The sequence below is a fragment of the Symphalangus syndactylus genome, chromosome 17 (assembly GCF_028878055.3).
Source record: "Symphalangus syndactylus isolate Jambi chromosome 17, NHGRI_mSymSyn1-v2.1_pri, whole genome shotgun sequence".
Taxonomy (NCBI): Eukaryota; Metazoa; Chordata; class Mammalia; order Primates; family Hylobatidae; genus Symphalangus; species Symphalangus syndactylus.
The window spans coordinates 74,599,890-74,622,694 of record NC_072439.2 but is presented as its reverse complement, the minus strand read 5'-3'; the positions used below and the strand labels follow the sequence as shown (position 1 = coordinate 74,622,694).

General features: G+C 36.8%; 1 protein-coding gene, 1 long non-coding RNA gene and 1 other non-coding gene across 3 annotated transcripts in view; 2 read left to right on the top strand and 1 right to left on the bottom strand.

Annotated features, from left to right (window-relative positions):
• Positions 1-22,805, top strand: part of SPATA16 (spermatogenesis associated 16) — a 257,164-nt gene that overhangs the window by 171,808 nt on the left and 62,551 nt on the right. Inside the window, exon 6 of the mRNA XM_063621699.1 lies at positions 19,885-20,032. Coding sequence (XP_063477769.1) covers positions 19,885-20,032 — 148 coding nt within the window. The remainder of the gene's footprint in view (positions 1-19,884; positions 20,033-22,805) is intronic.
• On the top strand, positions 1,207-1,307 carry LOC134733394 (small nucleolar RNA U13). Its single transcript, XR_010116839.1, has one exon. It is a non-coding gene; the product is annotated as a small nucleolar RNA U13 (small nucleolar RNA).
• On the bottom strand, positions 12,428-16,038 carry LOC134733095 (uncharacterized). Its single transcript, XR_010116658.1, has 3 exons — positions 15,949-16,038; positions 13,782-13,841; positions 12,428-12,551 (listed from the first exon to the last, which is right to left on the bottom strand). It is a non-coding gene; the product is annotated as an uncharacterized lncRNA (long non-coding RNA).

Sequence of the window (22,805 nt, the reverse complement as noted above, 5' to 3'; positions counted from 1 at the left end):
CCAAGAAGAAAGTCATAATTTCTTAAACTTATAAGAAGAATTTTGGATGTATTAGTTCAATCTCATTCATAAGACATGAATCTGTCCTTGCTTTACCCTCCCCCAACAAGCTGTCAATAAGTTTCTGCTGACGTATATCCAAAATGAAGAGCTCACTTAACCCCCACAAAAATAACATCCAGTTTTCTAACTATTAAACTGTTTTCCTCATTTAAAGTGAATTTCTACTCCCTTAAAACTTCCATCCCATTGTTTCTAGTGAGTCCACATGAACCACATGAAACCCATTTCCAGTGAAATTGTTATAAATATTTGAAAATCAGCTACAAAAGCCAACTGTCTCCTCCATGTTTTCTCTTCTCCAGACTGTGTGAAGCTTTTTCCTTGTATTTCAAGATGTTTTAATTTAATTGAATATGAACCTTTTGAACCAACCAGAATAAGATGTTCTAAGTCACTAACAGTAAAGTAAGAAATAATCATCAACAGCCTTCTGAAGCTTCCTGTTTTTTTCCTGTTTTTTTTCCCCCGCCACATTTTCACTACCGTGTCTTGGCCCCTAGTTTTTTGTCTCTCTATATTATATGTTATCTTTGTTAGATATTAAAGTGTCCGGTTTATCATATACAATTTCCAGCAACTCACGTGGTTCTATCTGGAGATCAATTTACCTTCTATTAAAAAAAATTTAAATTAGTCCCATTATACTTCAGTTCTGTGATTCTTTTAAAATGAAAAAACAAATGTTGATCTCCAGGTAGACAAACCTTTAATCCCAAAACAACCTATTACTTCTCTGATAATTTTAAGACTTTCCTAAGAGAATCTGGAACATATAAACAGCAGTAATGGCTGATGAAGATGTAACTAAATAGTTGTTTAAAAATACCAGATGGGAAAAATAAGCAAATAACATGGGCTGTAGATCTACAAAAAGGACTTTATTATAAGGATTTCAGAGGCTTTTGTAAAGGATTTAAGAGAGGTGGGAAAGGAGTTGTGAATCTTGAGGACTGAAAAATATTCAGCAGGCCTGGCATATACTAGTTCCCCAGCTAATGCTTGACTTAATCATTCATTAAACAAATATGTATGAGTACCTATCGTGTTTTCTACATTGAACTAAGAAAATAACAGATCCAATGTCAGCATAACCTAAGACAAAGTATAAGACCTTGGAAGTTGCATAAATAAAAATTTTGTCTGACCATGTGGTGGTTCACAAGTGTGATAATTCAGTTTTTACGCTCACGTGTGAGATATGCCTCCTTCAAATCTTGTTATGTCAGCACATTATCCATATGATGCGAAAAAAACTTTTTCTGTTTCTTTTAGCTTTCAGAGAGCATTAATATCCCTATTTTATTTACCTCAGACTAAGAAAATAATCTCCACTTACCAATGCATGCATGTTTGTGATATAAAAAGAAATAAAATGAATATTTTACTATTATGCATTAATAAAAGTTAAAAAATAGTTCTCTTTGTATTCCCTTTTTCTTTATTGGATGTAACCTGGCATAAGGGAAAAGAGCTCTTGTCTAGAAGTCAGGTCTGATTTGGCATAAGTTCTAATACTAACTAGATATTGAACTTCGGGCAAGTTAGTCTCTAGCAGAGCTTCAACTGGAAAGTGAGGATGGCTGGAATACAGTGTTTGAGAAGGTTTATTCTTAAAGCCCATTTTAGCACTAAAATCTTACCCAAAATCTTAGGCACATCCAAAAATGATGTCACAAATTTTGAGGAAAAAAGAAGCAACATAATTAGAAATCACTTCCTGCAGATAAATTCTATAAATTAACACCCTCTATCAAGCCCCAACATCAGCACACCAAACCATTCACTCACCCACTATATACTTCCCACTGCTAACCAGCTTCTCCTTGATCTTGATTCAAATGTATACATTCAAATCCCTAAACCTTGTTCTGTCCTAAATCAGAAGGGGGTTTTTAAACCCTGCCAGAGAGTGCCAAGTCTATGCCATCTTTAAAGAAATACATGCCCCACTACCCAATCCACCCTAGCAATTTCACTGATGACTTCAAGAATGTCCCCAAACATCACAGACTAGAGACTGTATTTTCATGCACTTTTGTAGGCATCCATTAAGGTTAAATAGGTAGACACTATTTTCACCACCTTTGCCAGAAGTTACTATACTGTATATCTTCCTTTTCAACCACATAAAATCCATACCATTTTAGTTGGTTATTCTTAACAGGAAATGGAAAATTTCAGAATGTAAAAATTTGAGAACACATCTATATTTACTCTTATACATGGTTAACTTACAAACTCTCAGATACAAAAGAATGGACCTTTGCTTTGGTGAACTCAAGAACCTTTCAATTGCATTAGGAACGTTTTTCATATCATCAACCCAGCAAGGAAAAGAAAGGCATAAAGCACTATACTATATGACAGCTCACACTGGGATATATCACTCTGAATAAGTGTTTGCACATGTTATTCTATAATAGTGTCACCTCTTCAGAGCTAGAGAGGGTTGAAAATAACTTGTCATGACTGTACTTGCACGCAATGCCTCTGCAACCTGATATCCAGGCATCTGTAATCTGCCATTCTCCTTGAGAACACCTGGAGACCTCAACACAATCCTGAAGTAATTAGCAAAATAGAAAGTACCAAGTCGGGCTGAGACTAAGCTATTTTTGAAACAGCTGCCCTATAGTATTTATATATTGGTCCTACACTAATTTTATTACAAGAAGAACTTTATATGAAAATCTAGTCCACCTCTCCCTGCTCCTTACATCCAGGGCTAGTTTTAATAACCTGAGGAAAACAAGCAAGCAAGCAAGCTTCCTCCTTCCACCCCCCTGTCCTGTCCTGCTGCACTCACTTTCAGCCACATTCCGAGGCACAAAAGTTTTCATGTGTGTGTCTTTAACTCATAATGTGAATAACAGAGCCAACCCTGGTCTGCAGTGCTCAGCAAAGTGAGAAAAGGTAACAGCTAATTGTATCACAGAACTACCACAAAACAAGGGCAGAGGAACCCCACTAAACAGGGGCATGCTGCCTGATCAGCTCATCCCCTACCTTAATGGTTCTTTTTTTCTTTATTTTTATGTTTTTGAGTTATAGACCCCTCTGAGAATCTAATTCATTTACAAGAATCCACCTAGAACAATACTCATAAACATACACACACGAAATATGTGCTTACTTTTTATCGCATTGGATTGGAAATTGATCTCCTATACATAGTCAGAATACCAGAACAGCATTTACAGAAAATTATGGTTTTCTCACTCTTGTGAAAAGGCTTTTGTAGCTTTTCTACATCAAGGAATTGAAATATTTCATATTGCATCAATTTCAACATTTCATTTTAATGTCAATAACAGATAAAATCCTGATTCACAAAGTCTCTACTAGCAAATGGAGTTAGAGCTCCAATACTACACAATATCTCAGATGGGTCAGCATGAATCAAGAATTACCAAAATTTTCAACTAAAATTTATAATACGTCATTTCCTTTGTCCTCGAGTAAATGAGGTCATCTTTGTTAGGCTTATATCATCAATGCTGTCTATGTCAGCAATTTGTTTCCATTTTAAGGCTGTCTGAACAAAAAGTGACCTTCATAAGAGATAAGCCACTTGCCAAGTGTCTGTACATTTTTGTCCCCAGAAACTCTCAAGTCTTCGTCAGTCTCACCTTCAGTGTTGGAAAATCCATATTGTTATTTGACTTCTGTCACCTCATTTAGAGTAGCTGCTTGGCCAAAAAAAAACCTTATAGTTTTTCGGCAGGATCTCTAATAGTAACTTCAGCATTTTCAATCAAAAGATTTGTTTAATTTGTGTGCCTAAGATATCAGCCATTACAAACCTAGTCCCGGAATTTCTCACCATCAAATTATTCTAAGAAGGAGTTTTCTTTTCTCTTAAAAAATTGTAAAGAATTAACCAAACTAAATCACATCTAAATCTCTTCTCTGGATTGTCAACAAACTTCTCTAAAAGGAAAGAACTTCATGGTGTGCTCTTGTATCTTGACAAAGATCTACTGAAAAGGCACTAATTCAAGCTCTTGGCTCCAAAGAAGCTGAAGACTTTCACAGCAGTAGAAAGACCTCTTTTGGGATTGTTGGAAGAGCTGTTGACACCAACACAGGCCCGTGTAGAACGCATGACATGTGGAGCATCTTTCTTCAGTGAAGCAGCAGAGGCTGAGGCAGTGCCAGCTTCACAGGTCTTCCATCTGTGCAGAGAACACCAAGACTTCCCATCCAATTCAAGTTGCACTTGGCATTGAAATGTTTCCCATCTCAAAGCTATCAATTGCCTATATGATTTCCAAAGGCAGCTTACCAAAAAGAAATATCTCTTTGGTGTGATTAGTCCTACTCTCGAGGGACAAAACCAGAAGATGGCTGAACTGAGAGACAAAAAACATTTTCCCCACAGCCACATGCTGAAAGACGGCCCATAGTTTGTGGGCCCCTAACGCCTTTCTATGGACTTCAGGATTCACAGACCACAGGCTAAGACTCTTTTACAACTCCTTCTCTTTACGTGATTGTCACTATTGCAACAACCCCTTTTCTTTTTGCTATTAGGCCTACCAGGAGGCATTTACTGCTTTTAACACTCAAAGCAAAAAATAGCACCCACAATGTTATTGTCATGTAGTGACTCCATAAACTGCACCATGGTCATTCAAGCTTGAAACCTTTGCAATAGTGTCCAGAGTCTTCTTAAGTTAGTGAATACCTTTATTATTTACTCTCAAATTGCATTTGTCATTCATACTCATTCAACAAATATTTATTTAGTGACTATATGTAAGGCACCGAGCTACATGTTGGAGATACAGGAGTGAACAAAATAGACATTGCCTGTCTTCAAGGAGCATATATTCTAGCACAAACTATTTACCAGGAAAAGCTACAGACTATAGGGTACTTAAATTGTATACCACCTCTAGTTAATCTGCTTTCAAAATGCACCGCCATCAAAATGCATTGCAAAAAGCAGCTCGATACAGATTTGTTAAATCAATCAATCAAATTAAATATTGGTTTGACATGAAGCTCAGACCAATAACATTTGACATGAGAATATTTTGGCATAGTTGTTTTACGATTTTAAAAACCAGTGATTATGAATCCAATGAACATTTTGCTAGGTATGTGTGCACGTGTTCTAAGTTCACAATTGTAAACAACTTTTGTGCTTCAGTTGAGTTTAGGATCAATAGAATTTTTGAAGAAAGTTGCAGGTTTCCAATAGATCTTTTAGGCTCATTAATTTGTGTGCTCAGAGGTGTCTTCATGGAAGTTCCAAGTTCTTAGCCTACTAACTGCTTCTTTCAAACATGACAATCAAGGGAGCAGCAAATGAATAGATTTCTCTAAACAGACCAGAGAATCATGTACAATAAATTAACACTGAACATGACTTGATTACTTATACTAATAATGATGACTTTTTTCTCTTCTATTCTTTGTTTCTCTTCTTGATATTGCAAAATCATCCCAATATTACTCATTCACCTGGTAAAAATGTATGCTAACCCCAAATAAATATAAAATCTTCACCATGAAATTGCAGGCAAAGTAAGGTCAAGGAACTGAAAAATATTTTTTATCTTTAACAAAACACCTACATTTTCTGGAGAAATGTGTTTTCTCTGAAGATTTGCTTCCATGTGAAAATTTTTTCCACAGAAAGGAACAAAATAGCAATACCATCTGAGTATTTCTCTTAGTGGCCTATATTTATAGTGTATTTATTTATCTGGCCCTGTCAGGCAGAGAGTTTCTAAATTATTTGTATGAGGAATGTCTGAAAGCAGCCCAGGCCCTATAGTATTTAGATTAGATGTAATTTGAGAAGCACTAAAGACACTCACCCAAAAATATTTTCCCCATCAATTCCTATGTATCATACTTAAATTCTTATCATTCGGCATTGAGTCTCCAGTCAGCCCTAGGTCATATGCAGAAGAAATTTTATCTAGAAGTGTTTAACTAAGTACATTGTTACCTCTGAATAGAATTGTAAAAATTAGTTTATTTGAGCTTTCTTAGTCTTCTTTGAAAGGTGAAAGCAGAATTCTATAAGAATAAGATATAGGGAAAGGTAAGGTCTAACGAGAAAATTTGACAGAAATATAGGAATGTAGAAAATGTAGGCCAACCAGAAGTACCTTTTGAAGGCAATGGACATCTGTGCTTAATTCTGTCAAGGAAAGGAAGCAAAGGCAAATAGGCAACACGGAGCAGGAGAAAAAGGTTGGGCATGAGATTCAGGAAATTTAACTTCTAGTTCCAAAGCTGACTCAATTTTTAATAAATCGCGCAATTTTTTATTAGCCAGCTACTGCTGCAATAATACTGTGTAACAAACCACTCTAAAACTCAGTGGCTTACCAAATAAATATGTTGGCTCAAATTTGACTAGTTGAGGGTAATCTCAACTGGGCTTGGCTTACCTCCAAGCTGCAGAGAGGTCCAAGTGTATTTCATGTATCTTTCGCTCTCCATTGTCCAATGATTACCTGATGCAAGTTCTTTTTATGGCAAAATGCAGGATTCCAAGAGAGAAAGCCAAACCATATAAGCACATTTTAAGCCTCTGCTCATACCATCGTTTCTAACATTCTATTAGCCAAAGCAAGCCACACGATCAAGCCCAAGAGCAAAGAGTAGATTCTTCTGCCCACTACAAAGCCAAGACAAAGGGGTGGAGATGACATTGCAACAAGGAGGGGAAAAATTGAGACCCACAACTCAATCTACCAAAATTGCTCTAGGCCTTCGTTTCTGCTTCTGTTGGCCTTCCAATGAGGAAGTTGGCCTAGGTTAGTGGCCTTAAACACCAGTCTAGTAACCAACTGCATCAGAGTCACTTAGAAAAACATTTAAAATATTAGATTCCTAGAGCTGAGTGGGATACTAAAAACTGTATTTTTCTATTGTGCCCCTTCAACCAGGTGATTCTGATGCACAACCCCAGGCATATGTCTCAATTTTTAAGTTAGTGACCAACTTAGCCCACCATAGAGTTTATCTGGGACTGCCCTATGTGCAAAGGTATGACATTGGATGACCTGCACAGGTGATACTGCCTACCTGACAATGCAATTTAAATAATTTATAAGACCCAGATTCTCCCCTCCATCTTCCCACTATTAGATTACCTCCCAGTAGATTAGGCAACTTATGTTTCCCATTGTTAACAGTTAATAATTGCTGTCCCTTTCTCCCCATGATGTAAGTCAGATTTTCCTGTGTACTTCACATCCGTGAAGCAAACCTCTTGGCTGCTTAAGTGTCATATCTAGACAACAATGGGCATGCAATATTCTTTAGTCTCTTGCCTACAAAGAAATTTGTCTATTGAGCTAGACAATGTTAAAATTCCCAGTTTATGAATTCTCATATTTTTCAATTAGAAGACAGACTAAAGAGGAAGTATCCAAATTGAGGTGAGAGGTAAAAGAGAGCTTCCTTTCCTGGGTCTTGCAAAAAGATAAATGTAGACATAAATTTCTCATCTAATTATTCAATCCTGTTTATATATTCTTTAATGATATGTTTCCATGGTTACCAGCGTTGTTAAATGCTGCCTGTGTTTCATTTTGCTTTGATGCTATTTGAGGTAGTATGCCAGTAGGAGAGGTTCACTTTTAAATGAAAGATGTAATTGAGGCATGTATTTGATCCAAGGTTGAGTGTTCCCATGAAGGAGATAGTGACCGTGACATTATTTGCTGGTTGTATAGTTTTGTGTAGTTCTTCTATTGATGTTCTGTGAGTGCTGCAGGCATTAGAAAGGAAGGGAAGAAAGAGGGGGGAGAGAGGGAAGAACCTGAACCATACACATTTATAAATTAATGTGTCTATTTTACTATATAAATATCATACTTATATAGAGGGAAGTATATGTATATAGGGGGGAGAGAGGGAAGAACCTGAACCATACACATATACAAATTAATGTGTATATTTTACTATATATATATCATACTTATATATATACATCATACATATATATATATATATAGTGACATTGATTTAGCCAGACTGTCAAGTAGGTGAGGTTGCTTTTTACTACCCCATTCCTCTCTTCTCGTCGTGCTATCCCCACTTCAACCCAACATGTACGTGCCAACAGGCAGTTTTTTTTGAAAATGGGTTAAGTATTCAATTGCATCACCTCAATGTGAATTTCAGCCACAATGCCACCTCTCTGGAGGTATTTTGCCTTTGAAGCCCCAACTCCCACGGAGAAATAAATGGCTTTGTCCCCTGCTACCAACACAATGTCAGGCATCCAGATCATACAAGAATTTGAGGGCAGTAATCCTTGCCAGTGCCTTAGAATATGCCCTGCAAGGGGCAGCGTGCTTCACTTGCACATCAGCCTTCTCTGCACGTTGATAATTAAGGCTTAGAAAATTCAGGCAACAGAGCTGATACAGTCCCCGCTTCTCAGGAGGCTGAGGCAGGAGAATCATTTGAGTCCAGGAATAGTTAGAAGCTATTGCAGTGGTCCCCAACCTTTTTGGTACCAGGGACCAGTTTTGTGAAAGACAGTTTTTCCATAAACCAGGGTGGGGGGATGGTTTCAAGACGATTCAAGCACATAACACTTATTGTGCACTTTATTTTCATTACTATTGTATTGTGATACATAATGAAATAATTATACAACTCACCATAATGTAGGATTAGTGGGAGCCCTGAGCTTGTTTCCCTGCAACTACACAGTCCCATCTGGGGATGATGGGAAACAGTGACAGATCATCAGGCATTAGATTCTCATAAGAAGCACGTAAACTAGATCCCTCACCTGAGCAGTTTTAGGGTTCCTGCTCCTATGAGAATCTAATGCCACTGTTGATCTGACTGGAGGCGGAGCTCAGGCGGTAATGCCAGCAATGGGGAGCAGCTGTACATACAGATAAAGCTTCTCACTGGCTCGCCACTCACCTCCTGCTTTGTGGCCCGGTTGGGGATCTCTGAGCTATAGTAGGCTGTAACCACACCCATGAATAGCCACTGCACTCCAGCCTGGGCAACAAAGTGAGACTCCATCACTATGAAAATAACACATAAATAAACTAAAAAATTCAGGCATCATAAAAAGCAAGACAATTAATCCTCAGTGACCCCTGAGTAATGTTGATTTTGTATCTTCTTCAGAAATGTCTATTTTTTCAAAATATTCCTGGTTTGGTTTTTCAGTATTATTAGTAGGTGATGGCAGAAGCCCACATCATTTAAATGCAGCTTTTTCTTTACTTTTTTTGCCTCCTAAAAAGCTTTTGGGTTTCTGATGGTTTCTATGGGAGGAAAAAAACTAACCTCCAAATTTCTTTTCATTTTCTCTCATTTGAGAAAGATATGGGCTTAGAGTTGTAAAGCATTTCAGGCCTTTCTTTACTTTAACAAATTTAGGTCTAGATATTTGATTCCCAGGAGGCCTGTGGCTATTCTGCAGTGGTTTCCATGAGGTTATTTTATTTTCATAGAGACTTTGCCTTCCAGTCCAAATTTACGAACATGTTGACTCCTTCTTTGTGTTTGTTTGCATCTGAAAATCAAAACTTGTTATGAGCAAAACCAAATTTAGAGGGTTTTATGGTTATCTTTTCTATTTTCCATAGATTTTTATGGGTTATTGATTTACAAGCTTGCAGAGAAATTGAGGTCACTTTTTTTAGCAGTTGGAGATGTGTAATAACTATTCCATGAAATCATGAAATTTTTTAAGCTGCGTTCACTCAGGTATAAGATAATCTGCAAAGCTCAAAGCTTTTAATGTTTGTATTTATACTCAGCCATCATTTTGGTGGTATTGCACACCAATTAAAATAAATTCTCCTCTTTTCTTGAATTCATATGATTGTATTTTCTTCACTAATTTTTGAAGACTGCCTACTTATCTGTACCTGGGCTGAATCATTCTCTTTTTCGTGATGATTTTCTCCCTTCCAAATAATGAGACCTTGGCATTTCAAATGTCAGCCTTTAACATGTGGCATGATTTCGTTTTTCTCAGGATTATAAAGTAACTGTTAAGCTAACCTATTTTTATTCAAGAAAGCATAGGTGCTATTATATATATAGTGCAGCCTATACCAGGAACCAACAACCTATGTGAAACAATAACTTCCAGAAAACCTCAGGAGGATTATTTCAAGCCCAAACATAAAGGGATGGAAAATATCATATTTAGCTGGCAAGCCTTCACTTCATTTATTATTTATCCTTCATCAGGTGGAGGTTGGCCTGCTGTAACATTCATATAAGATACAAATCAGAGATGTAACCAGAGACTGGACAGATAACTTGCAAGTATAGTGGCAGGTCTCTTGAAGTTAGCACTTTATCTCATTTCATTTAATATTACGTGAAGCTGTGATTTTTTCTTGTCACAAAGCACACAGAAACATACATATGTATATAATGTATGTGGATCTATATATTATACACATATTTTGACAAGTCCTTTGCATTTCTCACAGGTGCAATTATTTCCCCTCTGAGACATTTTGATGTTAGGATGAAAGCATGGGAAGTCATGTATAGGAGGCCACCTGCCCCATAAAATTATCCTCCTGCCATCTGTTCTTTTTAAAATATAAAGTCTTCTGGGATAGGCCACAAGCTGGAAGACATTAATTGCAGACAAATTAAAGAAATAATAAAGAAAAGGCCGGACGTGGTGGCTCACACCTGTAATCCCAACACTTTGGGAGGCCTAGGCGGGCGGATCACGAGGTCAAGAGATCGAGACCATGGCCAACATGGTGAAACCCCATCTCTACTAAAAATACAAAAATTAGAAAATCACTTGAACCCAGAAGGTGGAGGTTGCAGTGAGCCGAGATCACGCCATTGCACTCCAGCCTAGTGACAGAGCGAGACTCCATCTCAAAAAATAATAATAATAAATAATAAAGAAAAATAAAAGGTGTCTGATTGCCAGGCAAAGCTGAAACTTATGTAAGAAAAGAAATTATGGGGAGGCAGGAGAAGACCAGAACAAACTGTGAGTAATATTTCCACAGCACAGTCATCCCTCTTACTAGATTCCAGATACACTCATTTCTCTTGATCTGCACACCACCAAGGTCATGAGCTACGAGCTTCCAAGATGAACAATTCCCTCCTTAGAAGCCTCTGTTTCCTGCTAAAGATTCCACTTCTGCCCTCTGAAGCTCTGTGCAAGAACCGTTCATATGTTTGGAATCCTATCTTAGTGCTGGACAGGGCTGTAAACATCATTTACAAGTCAGCATAGCATAATGGCTCAGAGGAAGAGGCCCTAAGATGTAACTGATTTGAATCAGTTACATGTGAAATTCACCAAGTTGTAGAAGCTCTTTACAGACTAAATTTTCCTCAACTATAAAATGGAGTAATAATGCTTGCTTTCCAGCATTGTTTTAGCAAACTAATAATTTATCTACAGCACTTAGCCAATGCACAGGTAAAGACTCATTTGATAAATAAATGAGTTTTTCAGGTTTATCAGTAAGCCAAATAAAGTCCGCATAGAGAGAATCTGAGAACACGTTGCTACCTGATGACAGAAAGTTAGTCTTTGAAACCTAAATCTTCTCTCCAGATGAAACGTCCTCAAATCTTTTTAATTTGTTCTCCAATATACACTTCTTCAAAGGTATCCCTGATCTTTCCACTCAAAGTCATCTCAAATAATAGCCCAAAAGATAAAACAAATTCTGAGTAGAAAAAGCAGTACAAGTTTGAGAACCAAGTCACCAGGTCTTTGTCCCAATCCTGCCATTAACTAGTTGTGTGTACTGGCAAGGCATACCCCACTTTGAAACCAACGGTCAAGAAATACAATCAAAAAACAACATACAGTTAGGAAAAGAAATATCTACCTTCATACAACTAAATGAAATATAGAGATGAAATGCACAATGACAAAAAAGGGTCCCAAGCTGTGTTGACATTTACTACTGAACACAGAGGCTAAAGCTCATTAGTAATACCCAGTTGTCCTTATGAACTAATTGCAGGTAATGTAGCTATTTATTTCTGTGATACCTTTTGGTGATTCATTTTAAGTCATCAAGAATAAAAGCTCTGTGGCATCCTAAAGAGTCTGGAGGCTGCTGAAACCCACACTTGTAACTCTGAGTTTCTTTCAGCTGGCGTTTCTCTAATGTGCAAGCAGAAAATTATTCAGGGTCTATAGAACAAGAACATACTTTAAGTTCTATTTATAAGTTGTATATGCTTTGCCATTAAATAAGCTAGACTGACTTAAGCATGTTATTATTTAAGCTCCCCTATCAAAAAGCCGTTCATCTAATTTTTGTAAATGTTTCTCCTCGACACTGGCATGCCAGCTGATAGCATGTCCTAAATCTAATGAGGGGCCAGTGGACAAAACAGTCTTACTTGTGGCCAGTAGGTGTGAGTGATGAATATTCCATTTTGTGTTAGAATTGTTATAAAGAGGATCTTGATCTGGTTATGGTTTGATGTGGTCTGTTTGTTTCTCTGTGCTAGAGTCAAATTCTAGCTGTCTGTGGAGGCAGAAATAGATAGTGATGAAAAAAGAAGAAGGGAATCAATACTTGATCTTATACTTCCAAGAATTTACAATCTAATTAAAAGAATAAAATGTTGCTCACTGTAGAAGAAAGATTGGCTTAGGGGACTGGGGCTCTCATCTTGCTTTCATTTCTAATTTTGTAACCTCAGAGGAATCACCAGTACTCACCAAGCTTTAGTTTCCTTAGTTATAAAGTTTAGTGATTATAAAATAATATTTTAGATCCTTTCCATGTCCTTAGTTCTATCTTGAAGGACCATGGAAGTAACATTTTACTATAAAATATAAATGATTAAAAATTAATACAGGGTAAATTTTAGGCATTAAGTGCAGAAGTTATTTAGTTAATGGATGTATCACATATAATGAAAACTCTAACCCTAACCATAGTGAATGGTAGACAGTAGCTCAAATAATATATTTACACAATTACATGCATGTGTCTATACATATACATGTTCTAAAATTACATAGCAGTAACACACTGCAAAACTGAATTAAATACTTTAAATTTAATATTATATTTATAATGACTATTTTTAAACAGAAAGGGTTGCAAAGTACAGAATTCAAAAAAGCTATATAAAAGTCCATTTCCCTTGCTACAAGTAACCTGTTTATACAATTTTTAGTGATTTCTAAACAATGCAAATAAAATTTAAATATTTTTATTTAAACTGCATGAAATATTTATAACTTTCACATCACTGGGCTGACAGAGGTAATGGCAAAGCTGCCAAATATTCTTTTATACTAAGAAAAAATGAAACTTATAGTGAATGTTCTTTCATAAAATAGGTTCCATAAATCCAGGGTAATATTTCAGCATCAAAATGTTGATCATTGCAGCAGGGACAATCAATTATTACATATTCTATTCTGACACACCATTATACTAAAATCGTCATAAAAATGTAAATCTTGACTATTATATAAATGATACAGTGATTGTGTTTATAAGGTTGTCTCGAGGTAACATATTTATGAAAATCTGTTTTTAAAATCAATTCTAAATTTCAAGAAAATTGAAATCCTCCAAATTAAACCACTATGTATATTTTAAAAATTGAATTTGAAAAACGTAGCTCACAAAATTTTATTTTTCCATTTTCTAGAAAATTATTATCATCATTTAAAATTGCATTATTATTAATATAATAACGAAGAGGTTTATTAGCCATTAAATACTAAAGGTACCTACCTCAATCATTTATAGCTTGGAAGTATAGTACTGCTTCCTTTGAATTTAATAATGTTAACTCTGAAAATAAAACAATAAAACTGTAATATTCAATCACTAGTAATACCTACCCAGATGGATTTTATGAGGACTAAAGGAAATAGCCTATATAAAAGCATTTATCACACTGCTAAATGAAAGGTTGTTGTTTCATCTCTTTAAATGCCATATTTTTCTTTACTTTTCAAAATAATACACAAGTATTAGTAGATAAAAAGGGATTATGAGAAAGATTCCAAGTTTTATTTATTAGTATTGGTGTGTTAGGGTAGGCTACTGTAACAAACAACCCCAAATTTCAGAAATTTAAAACAATAGAAAAATAATTTGATTTCTCACTTGTAGTCCAACATGGATGTTTCTGATTGGATCTACTCTAATCAGCAACTTGGGAACCCACAATGCTTCCACTATGTAGTGCCATCTTCCTTCCCACCTGTGAGTCCTTTTTTTTTTTGAGACAGAGTCTTGCTCTGTTGCCCAGGCTGGAGTGCAGTGGCCTTAATCTCTGCTCAGTGCAACCTCCACTTCTGGGCTCAAGCAATTCTCCTGCCTCAGCCTCCCAAGTAGCTGGTATTACAGGCGCCCACCACCACGGCTGGCTAATTTTTATGTTTTTATTTGAGACAGGGTTTCACCATGTTGGCCAGGCTGGTTTCGAACTCCTGGCCTCAAATGATCTGCCTGCCTTGGCCTCCCAAAGTGCAGGGATTACAGGCATGAGGACCGTGCCTAGCTGAGTCCTCTTTCTTAAGGCAGCTGACGGGAAAAGAAAATAGGGGATTATGCTAGGCAGAGTTTCATGGGCCAGGCCTGAAGAAAGTTAATGTCTCTCCCGCCTCCATTCCATTGGTCCACATTCTGCCATAATTCACTGTAAGGGAGTCTGGAAAATGCCTATTATGTGGCTGCAAGGTAAAGTCATAATTTTCAAAAGAGAAAGTGAAATATAATATTAGAGACTCTAATTCTAAATTCTATAGATTTTTTTAAAGTCATTTAATAAGTCCTTAGAAGGCCGGCCATGGTGGCTCACGCCTGTAATCCAGTACTTTGGGAAGCCAAGGCAGAAGGATCACCTGAGGTCAGGAGTTCAAGACCAGCCTGACTAACATGGTGAAACCCCATCTCTACTAAAAATACAAAAATTCACCGGGTGTGGTGGTGGGCACTTGTAGTCCCAGCTATTCAGGAGGCTGCATTGGGAGAATCGCTTGAACCCCAAAGTGGGAGGTTGCAGTAAGCCAAGATCGCACCACTGCACTCCAGTCTGGGCTACAGAGCAAAACTCCATCTCAAAAAAAAAAAAAAAAAGCCCTTAGAAAAGTCACTTAAGCCTCTCCAAATCTCAAGAAGTTGGGCTGTAAGACTCCTAAGGTTCCTTCCAGATCTAATCTTCTAAATAAATCAATTTACTATGATTATAGTCAACCTTAAGACTGGAAGCAATAAAGGAATAATTTGATGATAATCTATAATAATCATCATCACATTTTCTAATTTCAAGTGACAAGATTCCCTCTTAGTAAACCACTTTCACCAAGCACATAGTTCAAAAGTTACAACTTGCCCAACTCCTCCACAAGAAAGAGGAAGGAAGGAAGGAAGGAAGGAAGGAAGGAAGGAAGGAAGGAAGGAAGGAAGGAAGAAGGAAGGAAGGAAGGAAGAAGGAAGGAAGGAAGGAAGGAAGGAAGGAAGGAAGGAAGAAAGAAAGAAAGAAAGAAAGAAAGAAAGAAAGAAAGAAAGAGAAAGAGAAAGAGAAAGAGAAAGAAAAAGAAAAGAAAAAAAGAAAGAGGGAGGGAGGGGGAAGAGAGAGAAAGAGAAGGAAGGGAGGGAGGGAGGGAGGGGGGAGGAAGGAAGGAAGGAGAGAGAGAGAGAAAGAGAGAGAGAAAGAAAGAAAGAAAGAAAGAAAGAAAGAAAGAAAGAAAGAAAGAAAGAAAGAAAGGAAGGAAGGGAGGGAAAGAAAGAAAGAAAGAAAGAAAGAAAGAAAGAAAGAAAGAAAGAAAGAAAGAAAGAAAGAAAGAAAGAAAGAAAGAAAGTTACATAATTCTATCATCCCAAAAATGTTTGAGGTTTATAGTTTCTGCCAGCTTAATTCTGGCTACCTTGAATGCTCTTAAAATTTTACCAGGAAGAATCGGCCCTCTTGAGTTTAGACGAGAGAGATGAATTTTGTTTCTTTTTTGCTGGTCATGTTTCCCCCTACTTTTATTGCTTTTCTTTTCCTCTTGATGGAATATCTCTCCTCCTTTCTCTCCCATGGTCTGTCTTGTACAGTCATCCTGGGCAAGTTGATTTCTAAGGTAGCAAGGGGTTCTTTTTACTTAGCTACAGTACAAGGAGAAATTATTATAAGTTACTGTTTGTAGAGAAAATGAGCTGCCCACTTACACTCTTGGCTTATATAACTATAATATGAGCTTTACAACTTGATAAATGTGAGAGTAACAATAGAGAGTTATTAGAACTCCCAAAGGTAAATACTTAATTTCAAAGCTTATTTTTGAGTAACATCAGAGAAAGCATAATTAACAGCAATGTATATTTAACAGCAGCACACAAGGACTGATTGTTTTCTCCATTTTCTGCACACGTGCAACATTTACTGACATCAGAGAAGTTCACAGGTCCAGAATGATTCAATTACAGAATATTTATGTCAAATTAAGAAGTATCATTTGAAATCTGCTTCCATTTTTAGTATCGCTTATTTTTTACAACAAGCAATTCCTCGTCTGGTCTCTTCCTTTATTTGCAAAATCAAAGAAAATCTTTTATTATAAAAAGTAAATTTAAATCTGTCTTTTATATTTTAATGTCTATGATTATATCAAATCATTCTAGTTTTTAAAGTCCTTAAGCATAATTTTTAAATTTACACATAGTAGACTCTTTAAAAATACAAGTCCAACTCTAAATTGCCAAATTATTATCACCACAAAGTGAAAATGTAATCTTTTGGTATCTAAACCAAAACAGTCAAAAAAAATCCTACTATTTTAATTAGATACAAAGGCTAAGTTTTTTCTAGATTATTTCACTAATTAGTTATTCAATAATGCTATTCAATACCAATAATGCTATATATATATGTTGTATTACTCTATTTCTTTACAACAGCCATGTAGGACAGGCTCAAAGCCTCAAGATTGTCTCTAGAAGAATAAAAAATATTAGTACATTAAAACACAAAAGGATGTTTCAGGATCTGGTGCAAGGGTCACCTGTATTCTCATTTCTACTCTATGTTGTACTATTTCTTCCTGGGGCTATAATAATTTCCTTTAAGAAAGCGTCTCCATGGAGAATACAATTTCTATTTGTAAATTACATACTCTCTATTTACTCACCCACTTCCTTACCCACCGTCTTCAGGTTGGAGAGCAGAATCCATGGAAGAACCCATGGTCTATTGGTTCTCAGTGGGGAGAGAGGGAGGCCGCTCTCCAGCGCATACCCTCCTGAATGAGAGCCCTGTTAAGGCCCGAAGGCAATGCCTTGAGCATTAAGCCAAGAGTACAGATCCTTCAACGAGCAGATGAAGCTGCCACATGAAAACCTACACTTCTGCCACTTCTTAAAAAGCTGGTGTAGGTTCTTGGGCACAAGTCTTACCATCCCCACTGTGAGATGGCTTCGCCAAGCTACCCTGCCAGCAGTCAGTTAAGCTGCCAGCAGTTGGAAAGAAATGGGGTGGAGAGAGCGTTTTCTTCTATCCTAGCCTGACTAGGATATCACTAATATCTTTCTGGAAGCAAACTGGAGGATTAGATACCTTTGCTAAATTTTTTAATCCGGAAATTATAGCAAAATACCCTTCAGCAAGATATTCAGAGACCATCGGAAAGCTGTTTCTGAGTTCGGAACTGTTGTGGGCTGAACTGTATCCCTCCAAAATTCATCTGTTGAAGTCCTAACCCCTAGTGCCTCAGAGTGAGACTGCATTCCATTAGCCCACACTCAGCCACAGTTGGCGATAGAATCTTTAAACAGGTAATTACATTAAAATGAGGGCTTTAGAGTGAACCTTAATCCAACATGACTGCATGCTTATAAAAAGAGGAAATTAGAGCACACACACACACACACACATGCACACACACACACACACAGAGGAATGACCATGTGAAGATGCGGGGAAAGACAGCCATCTACAAGCCAAGTAGAGAGACTCTCAGAAGAAACCAAACCTGCTGACACCACTGTCTTGGACTTCCAGTCTCCAGAACTGTAAGAAAATAAATTTCTGTTGTTTAAGCCACCCAGTTGGTGGTACTTTGTTGTAGCAACCCTAGGAAACCGATACAGGAGCCAATAGCTTACAAAGGCAGTAAAGTCAGCCATGACCTTAGAACTGAGGTCTAGAGCAGCTTTCCTCCTTGGCATATCACTGCACATAGGCATGTGCAACCACACACTCGATGGTCTGGACAGACCATCCCAGGATCAGTTCCAGCAGTGAACACAGGTAAGCACCAAACTGGAGGAATTATTTCTCCTCCTGAATATAAAATATCTTCATTTTTGCTGAAGGACTAATACTTGGTGCCTAAACACCTTATTTGAGTTCCTAATCCACAACTCTGAATCCCAGACCTGCTGCCTGCATTATCCCCATTAGCCTTCCAAAGCTGGCACCCAGGTCTCCACATCCAGCAATTCCTTGTCTGGTCTCTTCCTTTATTTGCCATGCACTCCATCACTAACTCCATCTGAGGGCTGGCTCTCGGTTTGGAAGAACCGCTACGTATTTTCTGTTCCCCATTCAGTTCCGTGAACTTGAACGGGACAATGTTGAAGGCCATGCAATTTCTAGCATTCAATTATCCAATAATTTGTTGAATTTCATTCAGAAATTTGTCCACCACTAATTTTTACATAATTTTAAGCTAGTCTCAGAGAAAGGAAGACCCTTTGCATCCAGAAAATAATTGCAAAGCTGCTCTTTTACAAGCAATGTAGATGATCATAGAGGCATTTGAAGTCACTAAGAAATGAAGCAAGCAATGAACAAGTTTATTTAGACTTCTCAGTTTAAAATCAACTCCTTGTTGTTTTTATTATCAATGGAAAACTTGTTTTCAAAATACTGTGAAGGTAATAATGTAAATTGTTGTTTGTTAAACGGTTTTTTCTCTGTTGAAAAGCTTATATCTATTATTTTTCCTTATTGTTTGTTGATACCTTACTTGTCTGGGAGAATTTCATTCCTATAAATAAAAATGGATTGTTTTACAATATGCTTTTATGCCATATTAAAAAACTGAGGTAACCATAGACACTTCCATGTTTTATTCAATGTTCAAGCCTCATTAGAAGGAAAAGTTGTAGGAAAGGAATAAGTTCCTCTTAAAACTTCACATAACTTTCTTTTAGGTCTGTTACAAATAGTAATGAACCTATTTAAAACAGGAAGCTGAGGATGATGGCAGGGCTTTATCAAGAATGGTACATGAGCAAAAATAATGTAAAGAAATTCTTAAATAGCCAAAGCCACCTTAAACAGCTCTTGTGATCTGGAGGGAAGGGAAGCTTTTCTGGGAGGAAATTGAGGAAGGATTTTTTTTTTAATTCCAAAAGGCTTTCCCAGGTATTGGAAAAAGAAAACAAAAAATACCGTCTGTCTAGTTTGCCGTGTTATTTACAGAATATACTTTAGATATTTAATTTAGTTTTTAAAAGAAATCTCTCCATATACAAATTGCTCACCAATGTCTGCTCAAGAGTAAGTTAATTATAATGTCAGACTTAAGAATTTGACTTTTAAAATCAAGTAAAACATGACACCTTAGGAAATAGAATTTATATTTTTATCTTAAAACAAGCTCAGTTTAGAGGTGCCTGTTTACAAACTTTCTTCATTTAATTGGTTTTCTTAATATGAAATAGTATTTCCAGAACTAATTAAAATTTTGTTCTAATGAATATTCAAGACCAAAATATGTTATCTTTGCAGTACAGTATATAGATTTTTAAGTCATCCATAAAGGTAATTATATTTTTTACATTCTTAAAAAGTCATATACTGTTATTGATGCCAAATGAGTTGTTTGTTTCCTCTTAGGCCATGATTGAGGAAGCCATCACCAGAGCTGACTCTTTCTCGGTTATGTACACACCATTTGCGACAAAAATAAGAGCTGATAAAATAGAAAAAGTAAAAGATGCTTTCGCAAAAACTCATCGTGCATATGCAGAGTATATCTACACAGGTAAGATTCAATATCTTCAAGTTATCAGCTGATATTTTGTTTCCAATAAAACAAATACAGGGTTCTTTCTGGTTTATTAGTTTATTGTTTCTGTTTTAGGAGTACGCTGTTTTCATCTGATGACTTGAAATGGAAAGAAATTTTTAAGGTTTTAAATAAGGATAGCCTTATAGTTCTAGCACAATATTTCTTGTACTTTTGTATTCCTATATTTTAAGAAGTAGGGATAAAACCTAGAAAATCTAACATTTTAAAAAATGGAGGAATGACCTGTGGTAAAATGCCATCTTTCCCCTTATCCTTTATCAGTAAAGGATAATCAGATGATTATAGTATTTTCCTGCTGACAGATTTTTTTTCCAGTCCCTACTGTTTCTACTTTTTCCCCCCATCTATCTCACACCTCAAATCTTCTTCTTTCCTTATGCTCTTGAATCACTGGTATCCAAATGAGATCTGGATAGCTAAGAGTCCCATAGAGGACACAACAACTGGTATTATGCTTTTTCCCCTTTTTCGTCTTTGGAAATCACTTGTTCTCGTTCATTCATGCAAAAAATATTTTGTACTATCCACTGTGCATCAAGTGTTATTTTGGTTTAAGAGGACGATTTTTAGGAGCTACTCAACAATGACTTCCGTGTTAAGAAAATCTCTAAATGTATACACCTGATATCACATCCTTCTATTCAGGCCCCTTCACCCCTTCTCTCAGAGTTTTGGGGCTGAGTCACTGAATTATAATGTTAATAATGTACTCCATTATTGATCACTTTTAAGGTGTCAGACACTCTACATTCATTATCTCTTGAAATTCCCATAATCCATGAGGTAAGGTGCTTCCCATTTAGGAACAAGAAAACAATAACCAGAGAAGACACATAGCTTTTCCAAAGACGCACAGCAAATTAGACAGGCCTTGGATTTGAACCCGTGAACATGCCATCAAGCTACACTATTTCCATGTGACAAAAACATTAAATGTAGGTCCTATGGATTTCGTACTTTTCTCCACATTCCCTCATGGTCTTCAAGGGAAAGATATCAAATAAATCCCACTAGTGATAAGAGAATAGTAAATCCCTAAGGAACAATGGTAATTTGAGGGCAGAGAAGGGGAAGAGGAGAAAGCACAATACAGGCCATAATAACCATTTGTGCTGATTTACTTAGTTTGAGCATTTCGTAAGAAAGCAGGTTAAAAAAAAAAAAGTCTTCGAACTCATATTTTTTGTTAATTGTTACAAATTATTCATTATTCTTATGGATATTTAAAGGACTTTTTGGAGGGTGTATGCTAGCAGCACATAAAAGTCATATCTATCTAGCATTATGGAAAAATGAGTTCGATTCAGCTATTTCCATTTCCACTCCCAGATCCATTGGTAACGAAGAGAGATTCATTGAGGAGATCACCAGTTTGCCAATTTCTCTTCTGGTAGAATAAGTTTAGTTATATTTACCCCATTTCACAGAGCAGTCATGAAGATTAATTAATAGTTCGGAAGCACCACTGCCAAGAGTTTAAAAACAATAATAACATTAATGAGGCAGACTCATGTCTCATGTAATTCCATCAAACCTGTTATCAAGATGAATTATGATCTGTTGGCAAGACGATTCATAGTAAGAATCTTACACTTTGGGAGAGAAGATAATTATAAGTTACTAATGATTGTTTCTGTTATTTTATAATTACAAACTGCTAGAGTATGCTAGTGCTATAGAGAATCTTGATAGAAAAGACAGCTTCTGGAGGAGGAACGTGAGGTAGAGAAAGGAGTCTAGAATTTAAATTTTGTTGGGACTGATAAAGTTCTCTGCTTGGTGGAAACTGTGCTTTGGGTTAACAATGCTACTGCATTGGTGACATTATTTACCTCTGTTGCAAGTGATTAAAGGGTTTCCCCAAAGCCATTGCTGGAATAATGGTGAAAGAACTGTTACTAACTGTATGTTCACAGTCTTGGAGGTATAACTCTTTTTCCCCCAGGCAATTCCAAGGTGGCTGAGGGCACACAGCATGGGAAGAGGAAAGGTCAGGTGTTATTTTTAGCTCTGGACACCTCTCCCAGAAGATGCAGAGAGGTGATTAGAGCTGCATCAGTAGCCAAAGGTAATAGCTAAGAAGTAAGTAACATAAAGACAGATAGGGCCTAGAAGAGTAGACACTTTGTTTTCTTGGTAGTTTCCAAAAACCAGAATCCTCTGATATCTTTTGGCTGTGTCTCCACCCAAATCTCATCTTGACTTGTAATAACCCCTAAGTGTCAAGGGCACGGCCAGGTGGAGATAATTGAATCATGGGGGTGGTTTCCCCCATACTGCTCTCATGGTAGTAAATAAGTCTCACATGATCTGATGGTTTTATAAACGGGAGTTCCCCTGCACAAGTTCTCCTGCCTGCTGCCATGTAAGACGTGACTTTCTTCCTCCTTTGCCTTCCACCATGATTGTGAAGCCTCCCCAGCCATGTGGAACTGTGAGTCAATTAAACCTCTTTCCTTTATAAATTATCCAGTCTTGTGTTTGTCTTTATTAGCAGCATGAGAACAAACTAATGCATCCTCCTATTATCAGCCTTGTAGATAGAATTTAAGAAGCTTCTATCCTGATGAAAATTTATTCAGCTATTTATCATAACATATATTCATGCAACCAGTATGACTAGACAGTCACACAGCAGATGTATGCAAATATAAGAGTCTATACGTTTTACGTATCTATTTTCTTCTTTGCTCTGTCCAGAGCCAAAATATATTCTGTCTCATCC